The sequence below is a fragment of the Cryptotermes secundus genome, unplaced genomic scaffold, assembly GCF_002891405.2.
Source record: "Cryptotermes secundus unplaced genomic scaffold, Csec_1.0 scaffold562, whole genome shotgun sequence".
In the NCBI taxonomy this organism is placed as follows: domain Eukaryota; kingdom Metazoa; phylum Arthropoda; class Insecta; order Blattodea; family Kalotermitidae; genus Cryptotermes; species Cryptotermes secundus.
Genome location: NW_019720170.1, coordinates 14,654 through 32,846, shown reverse-complemented (window position 1 = coordinate 32,846; position 18,193 = coordinate 14,654). Strand labels below are relative to the sequence as shown.

Below are 18,193 nucleotides of genomic sequence, written 5' to 3'. Positions count from 1 at the left end.
AGCATCATCATTAAAGGCTTGCCGAAGCATCCCAACAGTCTCGGCTGCAGTTTTCCCTAACAGAAAGCAAAATTTCACGCACACTCTTTGTTCCTTCTGGTCGGCCATCTCACTAATCGCCAAAGGGTTGAAACAGGAACGCACATAACAGAGCACCACAGACAAACCACTTAACTCAGACTGACGCCAGCTCAGTAACAGTCGCGGGAGACCCCCAGCTAACACCACCTAGCAGCCCAATTCGTAACTACAAAGCATGCGCGCGCAACAGGTCAGTTCCAGTTATTTTTGGGTCCCCCCTCGTATATCTTGATACCTGTGTTCATCTCAACTGCACACGTCATAAAATCCTCCCATCAGTAACACCTACATTATAGCCTCTCAAACTGCTGACGCAAAACCTTAATACTGCTTGAATGCCTGTACCAATCTTAATGAAACTTGAGAAGTATACCATGCCACATGAAACTGTCTCAACGGCATACTTTATAGAACCTGCCCATCAGCATTACCAACACTGCAGCCTCTCAAACTGTTGCAGTAATGATCATAATCTCACTTGAATGACAGATCATGTATGTACATAGGTCAGGTAAAAAGTAGTGGCAACACCTCTATAATTCTGAAATTACTTCATTTCCTGAGGTAAACACACATTCCTTCAATATAATCGCCCATGTGTACCACCTTCTGCCAAATTTGTGGAAGGCATCATACACCATCAGCGCATCCACTTCTGTTGATGTCCAGCAGTGACCGCCCTACAGCACAAATAATCTCCTCTCTTGTGTTGTAACGTGTCCCTCGCAGTGGTTCTTTCATTTTGGCAAAGATATCATAATCACACGGACTCATATCGGGTGAGTATGGCGGATATTGCAGTATCTCCCATCGCCAGCAGCAAAGGAGATCCTTGACAGCGTCAGCAGTATGAGCCCTTGCATTGTCATGAAGGATGATGGGGTTCATTGACAAGTGTTGTCGCTTTCTCCTGAGTGCTGGATGAAGATGATTACGCAGGAAACTGCAGTAGTAGGCAGCGTTTCCTGTCTGTCGTTGAGGTACAGTGTGATGCAATATCACTCCATCAGTGTCTTGTGCCACAATGACCATCCCCTTCACATTACTCTGTGTAGGGCGCACTTTCTTTGGACTAGGAGAGCCAGGATGCTTCCATTCATTTGATTGTTGCTTCAAGTGCGGTTCGTATGAGCGAGCCCAAGTTTCGTCCAGAGTGACGATCCTTCCAAGGAAGTCATCACCTTCCCTCTGGTACCAGTCCAACAAGTCCTATGTAATTGCATAACGTTGCCATTGTTGCACCTCAGACATTGTATGGGGTACCCAACACACTGCAATTTTGCAGTATCCAAGAATATTGTGCAGAATGTGGAGCATGATTTTGTGACATACGCCTACCTCAGCAGCTAACTCCTGTGCAGTCCATCGAAAATTGACATCCAGCAAAGAAGCAAGCTGAATTGTGTGTTTGTCAACATGGGGTAGTCCTGAATGACAGCTGTCCTGAATGGCATCCCTCCTTCACAGAACAATTTCACCCATCATGCCAATGTGCGATATGGCAAAGCAACATCACCACATGCTTGTCGCAGTCCCTGATAACAGTTTTGTGCACTATGACCTCGTGCAACTTCAATTTTTATCCAGGAGCATTGTTCTTGTTTTGTAAACATGTTGTTAGGGTGCTTGAACTGGGCTCCTGCACTTCAAGACGATGCACAGTGCAACTCAATGAAACACAACCAGAGCCACTCACTGCACTACTTCAACTGAACTTCTGCTATCAGCTACACGCGGCGCTAGTGCCACCTGACGCACATCTTTCATGTTAGAGCAGTGTTGCCATTACTTTTTATCCAACCCTTGTATGTATATCATGCCACCTGAGGCCATCTCACCAGCAGCACACTTCATAAATCTCTCCCATCAGCATTACAAACATTACAGTCTCAAATGCTGCTGAGGCAAAATCTTAATATTGCTTGAATACCTGCACCAATCTTCATGAATCTTGGTATGTGTATTACGCCACCTGAGCCCATCCCAACGGCTTACTTCACAAGACACTCTGATCAGTAATACCAACACTGCAGCCTTTCAAATTGTTGAGGCAATAATCATAATATTACTTGAATGCCTGAACTGATCATCATAAAATGTTGCACAGTTTATACTGTTTTATTAACTTACACGTGTATATAATACAGTTTTGTGCCACTGATCAATTTCTAATGAACAGAAAGTAGGCAATTAGTTGTTCCCAGAACTTCTTTTTCTAAAGATCTGATTTAATCCTATCTTCATATTTATGCCTATGTTTCCCAGGTGGTACCTTGAAGTTTTCCAACAAAAATTATGTATGCATTCCTCAACTCACCATGTGTGCTACATTTCCTGTCCATCTCATCCTCTCTGATATAACGGCCCTAATAACATTAGGTGAAAGATACAAATTATTAAGCTCCTCCTCTTTCCTTAGGTCAAAATATTTCCTTCAGTCATTTGTTCTTGCATGCCCTCAAATCTATGTTCTTCCCTTAAAGCAAGCAACCACATTTCACAAATACATAAAAAACAGGTAAAGTTATAGTTCTGTATATTTTATCACACTTTTTGGCCAAGACATGGGAAGATCTAAAATATGTATCACTTTACCTTACTACCCTCTATGCCTTCATGGCATATTGCATGACCACAGGGGTAATATGACCTTTTATCAATTCATGAGGCCAAAGTACTTACTTTATCTTACTGACAGGTATCTTCTTTGCATTGAGTTCTTCCACCATACATTGTTCTTCTGATGGAAGCAACACAAGAAGGGACTCTCCTCCTTTGTGATATCTGGCTGTCCTTCCAGCACGGTGAATGTAAGTATTTGCATCCTCTGGACAATCTAATTGGACAACCCAGTCCACTTCTGGGAAATCTGCAAAAAAAAAAAAATCCGTGTTCACAGCCATCACCCGATGAGAAATGTTTTAGTCATTTAGAATAGTGTTCACATTACTATGACTGCACAGTGAGAGGTTACATCATTCTGTCTGCAAAGTTTAAAAATCTTGTATAAAGACAAAATGCTTAAAATTAAAAACATATGCATTCTTTGTACTAGCTGCATATAAGGAAAGTCATGTTCATTAGTCCATATTACAAATCCAAGACTACTGACCAGAATTTAATGAAATTTGGCATCAGCAATCTATGTAAAAGTTGTGACATGCATTTCATTTTCATCTGTGTGAGTCAAATATAACTTCTACTTTATATAAACTCAAAAGTAGGTGTGAACTTGTTTGCACATGACACAAAATACACACTGAATTAAAATCAACAGCTTTAAATTGAAATATTTCAATATGGTGATTTGATGTATCTTATCAAAATATAAAAGTAATTTATGGCTCCATGTTATGTGAACAGCTTAGCAATAATGTTGGTCACTGTCAAATTCTGGAATGGCTTCTGCACTCATTTGTTCTTCTCTTTCAGATTTTAAGTATCTAACCAATTCAATGTACTGCTGGTTCAACACTGGTGAAGCAAGTGTCACTGCCTGTGTGTGGAAATAGTCAACAGTAAGCATCAAGGAAAGTAAAATATGCAAAATCACACAGAACACACTGGAATACGGGACATGTCTTAGTCTGTGTGGAAACTGAGTTTATCGCGGTGGTGAGTCAAGACTACACTCTTCTTGGATGTGACATTGTGCATCTATCCTGTAGATGGAACAGCCAGGATAGCGTAGTTGGTATAGTGACTGACTACGGGCTGGACAACCAAGGGGTTGGGTTCAAGTCCTGGTAGGATCAAGAATTTTCTCTCCCCCACGTTGCCCAGACCAGTTTTGATGTCCACCCAACTGCCTATCCAATGGGTACCGGGGTCTCTTTCCCTGGGAGTAAAATGGCCAGGGCGTGAAGCTGACCACTCACCTCCAGCTAGTGCCGAGGTCAAGAAAATGTGGATCTATACATCCAGTCCCTTATATGCCTTCATGGCATAGTGCTTAATTAGTTAAGCATACAGACAACTTTACCTTTTTCTTGTAGATGGAGGATGTAGGTTACTTGTAAATGTTGGTATTTATCTACTGAAATATGTGGCATCATATCGCAGAACACTGTACTCTTGTAATACTCTTAATTTGGAACATAACTCTCCAGTCTTGACTGGCTTGCAACGGAAGCATCTGATTCACGTACCTAAACCTCTGGCTGCAATGTCAGTGGCAAACAGGACAGCATTTGATTTCCGACAGAATGATTCATAGATAGCCATACGCCTCAGTTGATGCAGGGTTCCATAGAGAGCCAGCAGGGTGGTGCCAGGTCGCAGATGGCAGAACATTTCATAAACATATTTGACCTTAAAATAACAAACAGAATTAACATTCAACTAAACAAGGATGTAAAATGTAAAGGTAAAGTTGTCCCTCTGCTTAATTAATTAATAACTACACCATGAAGGCATATGAGGAGTGTGTATACAGATCCACATTTTCTTGACCTAGGCACTAGCTGACTGCAGTATCCCAGCTCCCACTGAACAAGAATGTAGTGGGAAAAAATATGTCATGATTTAGTAAAATTTCAGAATTTAGGCAAAGAAACAACATTTTATCCCTTTATGTGAGCATGTGCTCACGCGCGTGCACACACACACACACACACACAAAAGAGTATGCACTGGCCCTCCTCATCTTCTTCACTTCATAATATACAAGGTGTGGCAATAAAGAACCCGGATTACTTTTATGACTCATTTCCAGCCACGTCATTGATGAAGAGGAGGGTAGGGCATTGACCCTTGGACTTCCCTCTACCGTCACACAAAGTTTCATTCACGTGCATCGGTTAGTCTGGCCGCGACCATTGTTAGAAGCGGATCGTGTTTCTGAGCTCCGTCGGAATAATGCTGAGTGCTAATGCAGAACAACGTGCTAACATCAAATTCCTCACAAAACTTGGAAAATCTGCCACTGAAACTTACAATTTGTTGACAGAAGTATATGGTGATCAGTGTCTATCTCGCACGCAAGTTTTCGAGTGGTTTAAGAAGTTTATGGAGGGTAGGAAAAACGTCGGGAACGATCCAAAATCGGGCCGTCCTCCCACTGCGAAAACTCCAGAGAATGTGGAGAAGGTCGCTAGAATTGTTCGAAGAGATCGTCGACTGAGCATTCGAGCAATTTCTGAACTTACGAACATCAATAAGGAAAGTGTTAGACAGATTTTGCACGACGATCTGGGCATGAAAAAGGTGTGTGCTAAAGTGGTGCCAAAAATCCTTACCCCCCAGCAAAAGGAACATCGAGTGAATTGCTGTGTTGACACTCTTGAAAACATTGAAAATGATCCTGATTTCTTCCAAAACGTAATTACGTGTGACGAAACTTGGATTCTTCAATATGATCCAGAGACTAAGCGACAATCCATGCATTGGAAGAGCCCCAAATCCCCTAGGAAGAAGAAAGCGCGCATGAGCAAGTCCAAATTCAAAGCAATGATGATTGTTTTTTTCGATATCCGGGGGGTAATCTACATTGATTGGGTGCCTGAAGGTCAGACTGTCAATCAGGTTTATTATAAAAATGTTTTGACGTACCTCCGTGAACGTGTGCGACGAAGGAGACCAGACATGTGGAAGAATGCCTCATGGGTTCTTCATCACGACAACGCGCCAGCACACAACGCGCTATCTGTGAAGAGGTATTTGGCAAAAAACAACATTCCAGTGATGGAACATCCACCGTATTCTCCGGACCTAGCACCGTGCGACTTTTTTCTCTTCCCAAAAATCAAGTCTGCGCTGAAAGGGACCAGGTTCGAGTCCGTGGATGCAGTGAAAGCAAAAGCGACGCAACTCTTGAAGAGCATAACACAAGATGACCTGCAGCACTGCTTCCAACAGTGGAAAATTCGCATGGAGCGGTGTAGGGATCGGGGAGGGGACTACATTGAAGGGGATAACATTTCGACTGTCTGATTTTTTTTTAATAAAGGGTTAGAGCATGAATCCGGTTTCTTTATTGCCACACCTTGTAGGCACCCACCTGTTGCATTTTCACACATTCATTCCATCTCTTCCAAGTCCTTTCTGTCTTGGCATCCTTTTCGTTTATACAGGGAGACTGAAAAGTCATGCACATCAAACTAAAAGTTGTTATAAATTGTACTGCAGTTAATATAATTATATCTCCTACTGCTAGATGGTGCTGGAGGAGTACTAACAAGTAGAAATGCCATCTGCCGTGTTTCAGTCATACGACGTCTGCAGTATAGCTTTGTTTATTGCGTGACAGACATGTCGCTTTCCAAAGAACAACAAGTTTTCATTGTGGAACATTATTTTGCCAGAGTTTAATCAGGTTTTCTTCACTGACGAAGTGTGGTTTCACCTTAGTGGCCACGTGAACAGTCAAAACAATAGGATTTGGTCATTTGAAAATCCACATGAAAAGCCATTACACTGTCAGAAAATTGGAGTGTGGTGTGCTGTATCACATCGTCGAATAGTGGGCCCAATTTTTTTTAAACAACAGTGAACAGTCCAGTGTACCAAGACATCATTACACAGTTTATTGGGCTTCTTGAAGTTGATGAACGTGAGTGTTGGTTGCAGCAAGACGTTGCCACATGTCACATATCTAATGAAACAATGCAGTTCTTGCACAAGTTTTTCGGTGACCATCTCATTTTGAAAGGATTGTGTCCCCCGCGTTCACCCGATTTGTCACCCGCAGATTTTTTCCTTTGGGGGTACCTCAAAGGAATTGTCTGTAAAAACAATCCGCATACACTGGATGACCTCAAGAGGAACATTATAACGGCGATTAACAACATCAGTTTACAGGTACTCCAGAAAGTGGCCTCAAACATTGTAAAAAGAGCTCGCTCATGCATTGTTGAACAGGGAAGCCATTTCGAGCATATGTTGTAAAGACATGATTTGATTTTGCATTTCTAAGATGTAAAGTTATAAACATTAATAGTAAGTGCTGTATGTCTTGCAGTTTGTGCATTAAACCAGCAAAATATAATTGCTTAGAGTGATGTGCGTGACTTCTCGATCTCCCTCTGTACTGCAGAAGTCATCTGTCCAAATCATTTATCCACTTTTCTCCATGTTCATCTACTTTACCTAATATCTTCATTCTAGTCCATCCTTTAACTGATCTTAACCCTTTCAGTGCCAGCTTCTACAAAGTAGATATGCTAGAAATATCAAGCTTCTTTTGTTTAGCTTGCAAACATTATAAAAAAAGAAAACATTCTAGTCACCACAAATCTGGTCACAAATGTCTACAAAATTTGTTGCACTTCACTGAAAACTGAAGTATACAGTACACTGTCGCAAGATGATGTCTCTTTGAATTTTTTAACAGAGAAAAAATTCTCGGATTTATAAATATACAAATTTTTAATTTCAAATATGAATGAAATTTGTGAACAATAAAATGTTTTTGAGAATAATTTTATGGATCACAACAGAAATAGTAATGATATTCTAACAGGAAAAGAATGTTTGAAACTCACATGCTGTGTTAAATAAATAAAGCTAGATTATGCTTCAATAATAGTGAAACATAGCAAATCCCTGCCTTATTTAAAAGATACATTTTTTTTAAATATGTCTGTATTATGAAATTCTATAACACAAACCTTGTTTTTCCATTGCATCTCAATGTACAAATGGAGATGTGAACTCAGGGAGAGTCTTTTTTCATTTCATTTCACAATTGTAAAAACACTTTTTACCCATCTGAGTGGTACACTTTCCATGCTCTTTGGGTGTACTACTGGCTCATAAACTTGATAACCTCTTTCCAGACATCTTAAATAAAGGTAGTATATTGCACATTCTACAGTGAGATAAGAATAGCAACCATGCTACCAACCATCTTTTAATATCATTTTCATATATAGGCTAGCCAATGGACAGCTACATATCCTGTTGTGTCACTGATGCATATGTAATAAGAATTTTTGTAACAATCAACCATTTCTTAAAATAAAACTGTAACATTTATCCAAAATTTTGTAACCTGAATGTCTGTAACACAAGGGCTCACTGTATTGCTAAATATTTCCTCAATATTCCTCTGCACTGCAACTTTCAGTCATTCAGGTATGTGGATTACATTTTGGAGTCATGATTTAGTATTTAAAATTTTATCTTGAAAAAGCGCCCAACAGTAATGGACCAGATAGCCCAATCTTCGAAGTGATAAGAAAACAATGTATACTACATGCAATGTACTTACTTGCTTACAACTTGCCATAAACACAAGAATCTTCTGTTTGAGATGATTCCTGATGAAGGACCACAACATGTTAATTTTATCATGAAGGTTACAGATAATGTAACTCTGTCGCAGAGATTCTGGTGTACTATGTTTGGCGTGTTCATGCACTGATACATACATGGGATCCTTAAGACTAAGTCTCGCCAAGTCCCGAACTGATCTATATGATAAAGGAGTACATCATCATCATCATCATATCATCAACAGCAACAGCAGCAGAAACAACAACAACAACAACAACAACAACAAAAATGGCCCTTTTTGAGCCACAACCTTCCTTAAAATATTATATCAAATTGCATCCATGTAAGATTTGAGGTTTTCACGGCGGTGACTATGAAGAAAGCAGTATTCTGGGATTTGGCACCGTGTATATGTGGTGTTAACCGACGTTTCGGAGGAACGTATCGCCTCCATCTTTAGGGTAGAAGGAAAAATATAAGAAATCCGCAAGCGAAGAGACCNGCACCTGCTCACACTTCGTTGCTTGTTCGTGAATTCTTGGCCAAAAACAATACTGTAACGATGCCCCAGCCTCCATATTCGCCAGACATGGCTCCGTGTGACTTTTTCCTATTTCCAAAAATAAAGAGAACCTTAAAGGGCCGTCGTTTTACAAGCATAGATGACATTAAAAGCGCATCGCTGAAAGAGCTAAAGGCTATCCCAAAAATCGAGTTTGAGAAGTGTTTCGATGATTGGAAGAAGCGCTGGCGTAAGTGCATAATATCGAATGGGGACTATTTTGAAGGCGACAACATTAATGTAGACGAATGAATAAATATTTTTTCCAAAATACGGAAATTCCCGTCATTTTTTGAACACACCTCGTATTGGGTCTTGGTGGTGAGGATGGAGGTATTCTGAAGCTGAATACGGTGTCCCAGATCGATGCTGTGTTCAGCTACAGCTGACTTGTCTGGATGTTTGAGATGGCTCTTTCAATCTCATATCCACGGAGCGGCCTGTCTGCCCAATATAGACCTTGCCACACTTGCATGGGATACTGTATACACCCGGTGTCCTTAGGCCCAGGCTATCTTTGACCGGCCGGTCACCGGCGTAGTGGTTGAGGCACTATGCTACAAGTCGGAAAGTCGCGGGTTCAAGTCCCGGTGAGATTGTTGGATTTTTTCAATTGATCTAATCCTTCCAACCGCACTATGGCCCTGGGGTTCACTCAGCCTCTAACAGAAATGAGTACCAGGAATTAAATACATAATTTTCCTGGGAAGTAAAGCGCGGCCGATGTGTAAGGCCGACAACCTTACTGCCATCTTTGAGCCAACTGTCTCGATACTGTGGGGCCCTCAACGTCTCACAACCCTATGGGCCTTCATAGCCTGTTACAGGGATAGCTTTACTTTTACTTACTAGGGAAAAAGCCATCATTATCCACTGTACAGGAGACTGGGGAATTCATGAATCAATCTAGACATGGCAGGAAAAAGATAAATCCTTAAACATACCCAGAACTCCATCCCAGACATCCAGCCTGCATCCAGTTTGACTACCCCTTAATTCAACTACAGACACTGACATTACAATTACTAGCTAATTATCATAAAACTGTTTATAAAGAACATGGCATTAGAAGGCACCCCCATTGTGGTACCTTTTAAATCCCTGCCTTGGTTTGGTTTAATCAGAAACACTCTCAGCATTGGATGAAAGGATGATTAATGAACAATGAACTGGAATGATGCTGAAGGAAGTGGTCACGGATGAATCTGATCTCAGGTACTATCCTGACACTTGACTGTAAGGACTGTCTCAGACAGGATAGCCACTCTACAGAACAGGATTTGAATCTGTGACCTCTTGAATATGAAACAGACATGCTACCCACTCAACTGCAATACTCAGTAACTCTATCCTTAGCAATACCAACATGGCAGTCATGCAAACTTGTGAGGTGGGCACAATACCAGTATCATTCAATGAAGTCTTGAAATTCTGTACTGTAATAGATAACGAAAACTATGGTTTGAGGGCAAGAGGTGTAGGAACATACATATGTGCCTCCTTTCCACCCCCTTCTGAATTGTTTCAGGGCAAGTTTGGCCAAGAACCCACAAGAGGATTCTTGAATGACTGTGGATGTAACACAGTGGTGAAAGCTCTGCACAGGCAGTTGAGTCCATTCTGTGCCTGAAGCAGATGTATGACAGCATGTGAGAGACTCACACATGCTATGAAATGCAAGTAGTGGGTACAAGACAAACTGACATCAAGATTGCAAGTGGTTACTGGTAGTCACACAACAACTGTTCTGAAACATTATAAATGCTATAGTATGTAGTTCTTATTAAGTTTATTTATTTATTTGGAAAACAGACAATAATAAAGTAGCGACCATGCAAAATAATCTGGAATGATGATGATGATTATAAAAATTAAATTATAATCAGTCACGTTAATTTTGTGAAGGGATGTGTTATAAACAGGAACTTTCGTAATATAACTGGTACTGAAACCTACAGGGAGTCAGGATAGCTCAGTTGGTACAGCTACAGACTACAGGCTGGTGTTTGGAGTTTGAATCCCAGCAGGGGCAAGATTTTTCTCCTCTCCACAACATTCAGACCTGCCCTAGGGCTGATCTAGCCTCCTGTTCAATGGGTATTGGGGGTGATATCCCCTGGGGTAAAGCAGCTATGGTGTGAAGCTGACAACTCACTTCCATCTAGTGCTGTGGTCAAGAATGGTGGAGCTATACCTCCACTCCCCCATATGTCTTCATGGGATAGTGCTTGATTACTTAAGCACAGGGACAACTTTACCTTTACTGAAACCTATAAGGTTTCACACCAATTGTGAGTGCCTTTAATACTTACTTTCTTATTAAACTTACTTTGTCTGGGTTGCAGAAAATAGCAATGTTTGCCTTTCTGGGGGTAGATTTTCAATGATATTATTCATTGTGGCTTCAAACCCCAAGTCTAAACATCGATCTGCCTCATCCAGTACCAATATCTGGGGGAAAAAATACACATGCATTAATGAAAATAAATTAAATTACTTTTAAGTATTATTACACAGATAAACAGTCAAAGTCCTACTTCTGACCATTTGTGAGGACAGGAAATCCCAAGATAAGTGGCAAATAAAAAATATACCTTTGATCAAATATAATCTGTTACCATCAGATACAACTAATTTTTAGGCACTTTCATCTGCTTCAGTAAAATAAGTAGGCTTCTGATCTCTCTCTCTCTCAGGTGTATACATAGCTGTAGTTATACTGACATAAGCTGTCCAGACAATGAGGTTCTAACAGACCCAACAGAGTAGGTGTCTCCAATCCCCTCACCTGAGGATGGAAACAGATGCAGTTTTCAAAATGTTGTGTTGTTTAGAATATCAGAGAATGGACACAGTAGTGTCAACTCCTACAGTGCATGAGATAATTAAACAAATCAGATGCTATGTATATATTTTTTAATTTCCATATTCAAGAACAATCATGGTCTTCCATTTATACACGAATATTACCACCCACTTATATGTGCTTTTGATTATTAATTCATCTTTCTCCCTTTAATAGCATGGATAATTGGAAGTATAATGTAATCAGAATAGAGCAAAAGATTAAATGTTATGTGAAAGAAGACCTTAAATTTATAATTACATGGTACTTTTCAGTGAGGATGAATAATTAAGAACTAGTATATTCTTAACCCTCATACACTCATGTCAATCCATCAGCATATCAGGTGGCCAGAACAGCCAGAACACTCAGGTGGCCAATTTATCAGCTCCATTTAGATCATGCTCTTTTAGTTACATAAATGGCTCAGTGGCAGCACAAGATGGTACATAATTCTCCAAGGTCTATTTCGTAGTTCTGCACCCAGATGGCATCCCTTTGCTTACAAAAAGTACTTTTTGAAACAAATATGTTGAGCTCACATGTCTACTTGGTGGTTCAATGCTTCCTTGGTCTGTGGTATTAGTTGTTTTACTGTAAATATATCATATATATATATATATATATATCACTCATTTTCAAGATATTCTCCATTTATATCAACACATTTTTACAGTGCCCTGACAACTTACTGGTGCGTGATTGTTTAGAGAGTTCACAACACTGAGTTTGAGTTCATCATCAGTTTGAAATGTATCCTCCTGCATGCATCTTCATTGGTCCAAACAAATGAAAATCACTGTGGGATGTGAGTATACTGGTGCATGCTTTCCCAGCCCACTGTTGCTATGACACCAACATCAAATTTGTCATATGCTGACAAGCACTGTCATGCATTAGGACGATCTTCTTTGACAGTCTCCTAAGTCTTCTCTTCTGAATCACTTGGCACACACCAGTACAAGGCAAATGATTGCAATGATGTACACTAATTGTTACACCATGTGGAAGAAAATCAACATGAGTCACTCCTTCTGAATCCCAAAACACACCTGCCATGATCTTGCTAGCTGACAGCTGTGTGCTGAACTTCTTTGCAGCCATCGGGAAACGTACTGTACCAAACTTGCAGGTAACAGGGTCTCTTCCCCATACTGTGCATTTAACCTATGAAGAATTTCTGCTGAGTTCAATTTTTCTTTCACTAGGAGTTTAATGATACAGCACTGTTCTACACTAGGAGTGACAAGTTCTGATGCCATCTTGAACTAGCTCTAACATGCAGAAGCAGGGCACATGGTCACCTGCCAGGCAATGAGTGCAGTGTTGCCACTGTCCATACAACAGTTGTATTCCTCTGGTGCCTATGTTTTCAGGGGGAAAAAATCAGGTTAACCTTGAACAACCCTTTTAGACTATATATAATTTACATTTTATTTATTCTCAAGGTGAATGTACGGTAAATTTAATTACATTATCTAACCTGTTATAGAATATGGTTTTGTTAAGTATGCCTACAATATGATCATCTAAGTATAAGCAAACTTATTTAACTTTGCCAGTACAGTTTCATCCACATATTAGTGAACTGTAACTCAGTAAAATACCATGCCAGCAAAGTCTACAGCCATGTCATATGTTCTGTAACTTTCTTCTGTGCCATTTCCATGACATCTCCCCACCCCCCTTCATTCCTGTGTATGTTGTTGTGGGGTTTCATGACTCAGATGCCCAATCACCTTTCCCATTCAACTTCCGCGATAGCCAGCTTGGATCCATGCTTATTTTTACACATTCTCTTTAATTTCAGATGTTATACAGGAAGGACTTACCTAAAACTCTGTCTAGGGCCATTTTGATACTTGCGGTTGTGCGCATGACTAAATTAAGTTTAGTTCACCCAGTGTAGTATCTGATATCAAATGAACTTTCATCAATATTCTATATTGTGACAGGTGAACCCACTGCATACAGAAATGTCACTTCCTAGGTAACGCACTGTCAAGACGGTCAAGACATTGCGCTGACAACCAGTGCCTATTGCTAGTCAACAGCTAGCAATTCCTAGGCAACAAATAGACCCACCAATGAATATTCTAGCTAACATGGGAAACAGAACCCTTCGACAAGGTGTTCTCTCAGCGGTACGCTAAGAAGAGGGTAGATTGCAACAGGACAGTTCAGATCTGACGAGAGATAAGAAAAGAACCAAGAGCAAAGACACTCCACCGAGAATAGCAGTGCAAGAGTATAACCGTTGAAGAGGAAACACGAGAGATGATGGACTAATCAGGTCGCTTCATCTGAAAGGGCATTATTTGAGTGAGATTGTAATTGTGAGTGTAAACAAGTAATTCTCCAATAAACAGCATCATCTAAAGGCGTAACCCATTAATTATTTGTTACAGAACCCCAGACACATGACAGTATTTAACGAAAGCCTCCCTTGCACAAGGCGAAGTAAGTTCTGTGTGAGCATGTTCTTCTTGTTTTGTGGAATGTAGGCTGTATGGGTGTTGTTTGTTAACCTATGGATTACATTGTTATTGTATGCCCTGTATGCTGAGGTATATGGTGAGCCTGTGTTTTGGTTTCACAAAGACAAGAACGTGCCCTGCAGAAACCAATGTCTGTTTGTGACAAAGTGTTGTCACATGTGGTATTTGTTACACATGACTGTTTCATGCAAATTGTGTTGTCTTTACACAAAGGTTTCACATGTTTTTCTGATATTGAGTCACTACTTGTATCTTGTGTACCTGCTCCCCTAAGGAGTGTCTTGTTGTAAAGGGCCGTTTATCTTTGCAATGCTGTTTAATTGGTCTTCTGGCCAGAGTTGTTTTACATTCCTTAATCCCCATAATTTTCCCATTACTTTGGCTAAACCATGTCTGTTGTGTATTATTTCATATTATGTGTTCTTTTATTTTTATTAATTTTTTATTGAAAATGTAATTCTTTCATTTAGTAGCAGTAACTTGGGGGGAGAAGTGTGAGACTTGAGTCTCTACCATCCTATACTAAGTTTTATTGTACTCCCACTCTCTGTATGCCTGTTGTTGTGCGAGCCTCATGTCACCTAGGGAGCGTTGTGAACTATATCAAAAGAACCAGAGGGATAAAAGCAGCACCATTCACATGTGTCTCTAGAGGAAGGACAAAGACAGATGGAGCGTGGTAGCCGCTATTCAAAGAAATGTCAGTAACGGCTCACCATACCATAAAATTATACCCTAATTAATTTTACTGTAAATCATGAAACTGTCACATTAACCCATCTCTGTGGAGTGCTAGCACTGCTAACAGATGACTGTTCATGCTTTGTGTTTCCATCTCTAGAGGAGTGTTTGAACCACATGAATTCTGCCTGCATATTCTTATGCATATGTATACACATATCCTATAGTTTGGTGTATCAACTGGATGTATCAATTTTTCTTGGACTAAATTACTTTGAAAATGTCGACTGTAAATAAACTGTTAGCAGGAATTTTGTCAGCTAGGAAATGTTTATCAAGTGCAAATACTGATGATATTTCAAATGAATGTTCTTCCTTAGAAATAAGACAGTAAATATGAGCCTCACGATGAGGAAATTATGGACCCAGTGTTATTTGGCTTGTCTGCATACAAATCCCCAATCGAAACACCTCCTGCAGCATGTCAAAGGCTGGGATTTGAATTCTAACATATGGAAGAGTTAAAGCTTCAATGTGACAATTCAATTACAGTCTTCCTTACCTGCATGTTACTGCAGTCAAACAGTGGGTTTTCATCCATGTGCTGCAACAGTCTGCCTGGGGTACATATAAGTATGTTGCACTTGTCCATTCTCTTCTTCTCGAAGTGTAGATCTTTACCACCTACAGTTAATAAAAGAACATCACAAGTCTAAGGTTCTCACAGCAGTAATATTGAAGATTAATGTACTGGGATGAGACATTGTGTAGTCTAGCACATGCTTACTGACATTTTGGAAAAATGTGATTCTTCCATTTTCACGGTTAGAGACCCTGAAGATCGGAAGATGGAGGTACTATGGTACACATCCAACACATACTTCAAAGTTTGAAATTAACAGTCAAACAAACTTATATTAAAACACCCACATGTATTTTTATTTGTTTCAACTTCTGTAAACCCATTGAGTCTAGTCCTTCTGAGGCTGAAATTGCTACTGCAAAGTTGAAAAGGTATTAATCGCCAGGCAGAACTCATTCAACCAGGACATGAAACATTACAGTCTGAGATCCACAAACTCATTAATTCTATTTTGAATAAGGAAGAATTGCCTGATCAATGGAAGGAGTCTATTATTGTACCAGTTCAGAAGAAAGGTGATTAAACTGACTGTAGTAATTATTGTGGAATATCATTGCTGTCAACTTCATACAGAATTTTATCCAGTATCCTTTCCCCAACGCGCTATAGCTCAAGCGGTTAGTCACTGGCTTCCAACCGTGGTGGCCCGGGTTCGATTCCGGGTCTGGTCAAGTGGGATTTGTGGTGGACAAAATGGCGCTGGGGCAGGTTTCTCCGAGTACTTCGTTTTCCCCTGCCAATCTTCATTCCACCAATTGCCCCACAATCAACCTCACCTATCATCTGGGGCTGGTAATAGGCCAGAAGTGACCGCAGTGCAAGGGATTTAGTCCCACCCCACTAGCAATTAAAAAAAAAATCCCTTCCTCAAGGTTAAGTCCATATATAGATTAAATTATTGGAGATCATCAGGGTGGGTTTTGATGCAACAGATCAACCACTGATCAAATTTTTTACATTCATCAGATACTGGAGAAAACCAAGAGTACAATGAGACAGTATATCAGCTATTCATAGACTACAAGAAAGTTAGGAAGCAAGTATTGTACAATACTCTCATAAAGTTTGGGGAACCTATGAAACTAGTGAGGCTGTTTAAAACGTGTTTAAATAAAATGTATATTAAAATCTGTATATGTAAATATTTGTCTGATAACTTTCCTATCCAGAATGGTCTAAAACAAGGAGATGCCTTATTGCCACTGCATTTAACTTTGCTTTACAATATGCCATTAGGAAGGTCCAGAAAAACCAAGTGGGACTGAAATTAAATGGGACAAATCAGCTGCTGTTCTATGCTGATGATTTTAATCTGTTGAGATATAACACATATACCATAAAGAAAAACATAGAAACTTTAACTGATGCTAGTAAGGAGGTTGGTCTAGAAGTAAACACAGAGAAAACTATGTATATGTTGCTGTCTTGTCACCAAAATGCACGGCAAAATCATAACATAAAGAAAGGCAACAGATGTTATGAAAATGTGCCACAGTTCAGATATCTGGAATGATCGTAACAAATCAAAACCTCACTCAGGGGGAAATTAAGAGGAGATTTAATTTGGGTAATGCTTGCCTTTTGTCTTCTTGTCTGCTGTCTAAAACATAAAAATTAGAATATACAAACTATAATTTTGCCTGTGGTTCTGTATGGGTGTGAAACTTGGTCTCTGACATAAAGGAGGAACACAGACTGAGGGTATTTGATAACCGGCTGCTGAGGAATATTTGGACCGATGAGAGATGAAGTCACAGAAGACTGGAGAAAACTGCATAATGAGGAGCTTCATAACTTGTACTCTTGGCCAAGTATAATTAGAATGATCAAGTGAAGGACAATGAGATGGGCAGGGCATGTAGCATGAATTGGGCGAACAGGAATACATATAGGATATTGGTGGGAAAGCCAGAAGGAAAGAGACCACTAGTAAGACCAAGATGTAGATGGGTGGACAATATCAAACTGGATCTTATAGAGAGACAGTACGGGGTGATATGGACTGGATTTATCTGGCTTAGAATAGGGGGTCAGTGGAGGGCTCTTGTGAACACAGTAATGAACTGTTGTCCATGAAATGTTGGGAAGCTCTTGAGTAGCTGCACAACCGGCAGCATCTCAAAATGGTCTCAGTTACTTAAATTCATTGCTGAATTTACAATGAGTAATATTGTACTGTAGCATCCTGTTGCATTGTGGTTACTTTTTATTCCTGTATTCACAATAAACATAATATAAACCAAGCCACAAAGCACATTAACACACACGTGAACAAAATTTAAACACCAATTCACAATACTGAAAAATAAAATGAGCCACTTTCACATATAGTGGTAAAAAAGCAAATAAAATTACAAAACTCTAAAAAAACATAAAAATAGCCTTCTGAAAACGAAACAGGATAAAAACACAGTAAAACTTCATTCACAAGAGACAAATATGTAAAGAAGTGGCATTTACCAAATGAGATGCTTGGACTCTCCACTAAAATACACAGGACAAACATGTCAAACATTCTATACTAGATATAAAGAATATATACAGGCAATTACAAATAATAACAGTAACTCTGGGTATTAAAATCATGCATTACACATGGTACACACATACAGGACCATAACTGATATTGTGACATGTTGAGCTATGGATGACGCCCCCCCCCCCCCCCC

The 18,193-nt window shown here is 39.8% G+C and overlaps 1 protein-coding gene across 1 annotated transcript in view; it reads right to left on the bottom strand.

Moving 5' to 3' along the window:
- LOC111867718 (probable ATP-dependent RNA helicase DDX10) overlaps window positions 1-18,193 on the bottom strand; it is a 37,943-nt gene that overhangs the window by 12,236 nt on the left and 7,514 nt on the right. The window contains exons 4-8 of the mRNA XM_023857797.1: window positions 15,444-15,565; window positions 11,187-11,308; window positions 8,291-8,492; window positions 4,230-4,392; window positions 2,764-2,950 (exon numbers count right to left, since the gene is read on the bottom strand). Of these exons, the coding sequence (XP_023713565.1) occupies window positions 2,764-2,950; window positions 4,230-4,392; window positions 8,291-8,492; window positions 11,187-11,308; window positions 15,444-15,565 (796 nt within the window). The remainder of the gene's footprint in view (window positions 1-2,763; window positions 2,951-4,229; window positions 4,393-8,290; window positions 8,493-11,186; window positions 11,309-15,443; window positions 15,566-18,193) is intronic.